The sequence below is a fragment of the Phanerochaete carnosa genome (assembly GCF_000300595.1).
Source record: "Phanerochaete carnosa HHB-10118-sp unplaced genomic scaffold PHACAscaffold_711, whole genome shotgun sequence".
In the NCBI taxonomy this organism is placed as follows: Eukaryota; Fungi; Basidiomycota; class Agaricomycetes; order Polyporales; family Phanerochaetaceae; genus Phanerochaete; species Phanerochaete carnosa.
The window spans coordinates 1-2,397 of record NW_006768338.1 but is presented as its reverse complement, the minus strand read 5'-3'; the positions used below and the strand labels follow the sequence as shown (position 1 = coordinate 2,397).

The following is a 2,397-nucleotide window of genomic DNA, read 5'->3' as shown; positions in this document are numbered from 1 at the left end:
TACGTACATGCAAAGTGGAGTGATACAGCTCAAGAGATGCCGCAAGCCAGACAAAATAGCTATAAACAGTGGGGGGAGAAACCAGTATCCGACGCAACGATAGCGAATGAGGAAGACGGTGGAAGGAACAGGAACGCGGAGAGGAATCTACACTACAGAGTAGCGATACAAAAAGCTAGTCAATACAGCTGAGTTGCGAAGCAGTATACGTGAGAAGATGATATGAGATGTACTACAAACCTGAGAGGTACACCGTTATGTCCAACGAAGGGTTCGTTAACGCGATGCTGTCCATACTTCCCTTGCTTTCGTGAGCTAGAGTGATGGCGGCAAGCACAGTCCTTCGCGTGGCGCTTAACGTCTGAGCTTGAGAGTGAAAGCATTGCCTCCGCTAGGCTCTAGGCCGTCAAAGATATAACGCCTGCCGATAAGCTGGAGAAGGGTGCCTCCGTTGGGAAGAGCTGCAAGGTTTGAGCTGAGCTGTCATTATAGCCCAGCGTGGCACTCACTCTTGGTCAGTTCCCTGTGGAGACGGTGTAGGACATCTCTGACAGTGAGAGCGGCCCTCCCGTCGCCAATATTAATGGTAAGCATGCTCTGATCGAGTTGGACTAGGACGGCGAGCTGCCTAGTTGCAGGAATGGTAGCATGCTCCTGCAGAGCAGAACGCAGGCCAGCGTGGTCGACGTCGTAACGCATGTCGTAGGTATAGTTCGGGCGGAAGAGATGGTCGTTCAGGGCTGTCAGACTCCGCGACCTGCTGACCGGGCTCTCGGGAGGAGTAAGTAGGCCGGCTGGTGTATGATTAGGCTGGCACGCAAATAAGTCGCAAAAATGAGTATACTCACTGCTGTTTTGTTGAATAGGGAGTGGAACAGTGGGCATGTACGGCGTCGGTGGAAGCCCAGTATGGCCAGGCGCCAGTGCACTCTGCGGCAGCGCCGCTGCAAACATGTAGGGTGCCCCTGGAGTCGGTAGTTGGCCGTTGTGGTGATGCCGGCCGGTCTGCGATGGCGGAGTACGCGGAACAGTGTGTCCGTGGTGAGATGATGGGGTGGTAGGATATTGCATTCTTGCTGATATTTCGTAGGGCGGGATGAGTCAATGAATTTCGGGAGCGGGATAGTACTGTGTGTGGGCGGGAGCGAAGAGGAGAATGCTGAGAGGTGGGGATGACTCTGCCCCGTTATATAGTGCCATTTGTTTGTACCGCGTCCACAGGGGGCGGGGCGATGGCCGACGCGGCGGGGCACGAGTTCGCTGCGAAGCCTGATATGCCACACCGATAGTTGGGTTTGACGCGCAATTTACGGCGCGATATTTCTATCTACGGTAGGTCCGCCATCTGGATCTGTGCCGACGGGTACCATATCAAGTATAGTACCGATCAGCGCCTTGCCTCCCGCCACTCGCATCAATCACCAACCTCGTCTCGCGTCGGGCGACCCTCCGCCCTGTACTTATCGGGGAATCTTCTGTATTATCAGATGGTCGTTGGTAACTGTCTTAGATTGAAATATTTGCAGTGCGAGTCCGGATCCATTGTCACGGGCGGGCCGAAAGCGCTCCTTATGGCCGCCACTCCGCCGTCATTGGTCAAGCTCGCCCAAGGCCAGCCATTGCCGGGCGGGACGCGCCGGGGGTCTTCGAGGTAGTCAATGCAGGCCATGGCCACGCCTGAAGAATAATAAACGAAAGAGTTCTCCGAACAAGCGAGTGGAAGTGATAGAATTTGAAGTCAGTCGAGCGACTCCGGTTCAGTGGGAAACAGGCCCTTGCCTCTAGACCTCACTCTGACCGCCCGCCGAGCTGATTTCCCTCTGTCTTCCTTGCCAGATGAAGCTGCGGTATCGAAGTTCTTCTTTGTGACGATCACGGAGGCTGCACGGCAAAGATGATCATACTGGAGTCTGAATGGGACGAAGTCGCAGGCGTGGTGGATCATAGTGAGCGAAGCAGTGACATCTCTTCCGGTAGACTGTGAGTCGCGTACTAAGACCTTTCGACCCAAGCTGAGCTATAACATGCATTAGATACGTTCAATCAGTTGAAGAATTGAGAACCACTTCAAGTCAAGCGTCGATTAGCCGAGGATCCAGAGGTTCGGGCTCTGCGAACGACCTTTGTCTCTCGGCTGCTAACGGACTTGCACCTCACGAGCTATTACCGAGGTACGATCCACTCCAGTCGTCAATAAGATATGGTTTGCCATCTTACACAGCTATGGGGAAAACACCAACGCGAACGTCCTCGGTCCCATCACCTATGTCTTTTCGCCCGTTCTGCATTCATTCAACTCCATGGCTGTTCGAAGCGAACTGGCCTTGGTGCCTGTGTATCACATCGCTGTGCGCATGAACTGCTTCATACCATCCTCGTTCATCACGGTCGTCACTC

At 54.1% G+C, this 2,397-nt stretch overlaps 1 protein-coding gene across 1 annotated transcript; it reads right to left on the bottom strand.

The window, feature by feature from the left end:
• Window positions 1–354: 354 nt before the first annotated feature.
• PHACADRAFT_202954 (uncharacterized protein) lies at window positions 355–1,071 on the bottom strand (the record flags this gene model as incomplete). Its single annotated transcript, XM_007403058.1, has 3 exons — window positions 355–461; window positions 510–794; window positions 849–1,071. 3 exons carry the CDS (start codon window positions 1,069–1,071, stop codon window positions 355–357), a joined length of 615 nt encoding a protein of 204 aa, XP_007403120.1.
• Between the last annotated feature and the right edge of the window lie 1,326 nt (window positions 1,072–2,397).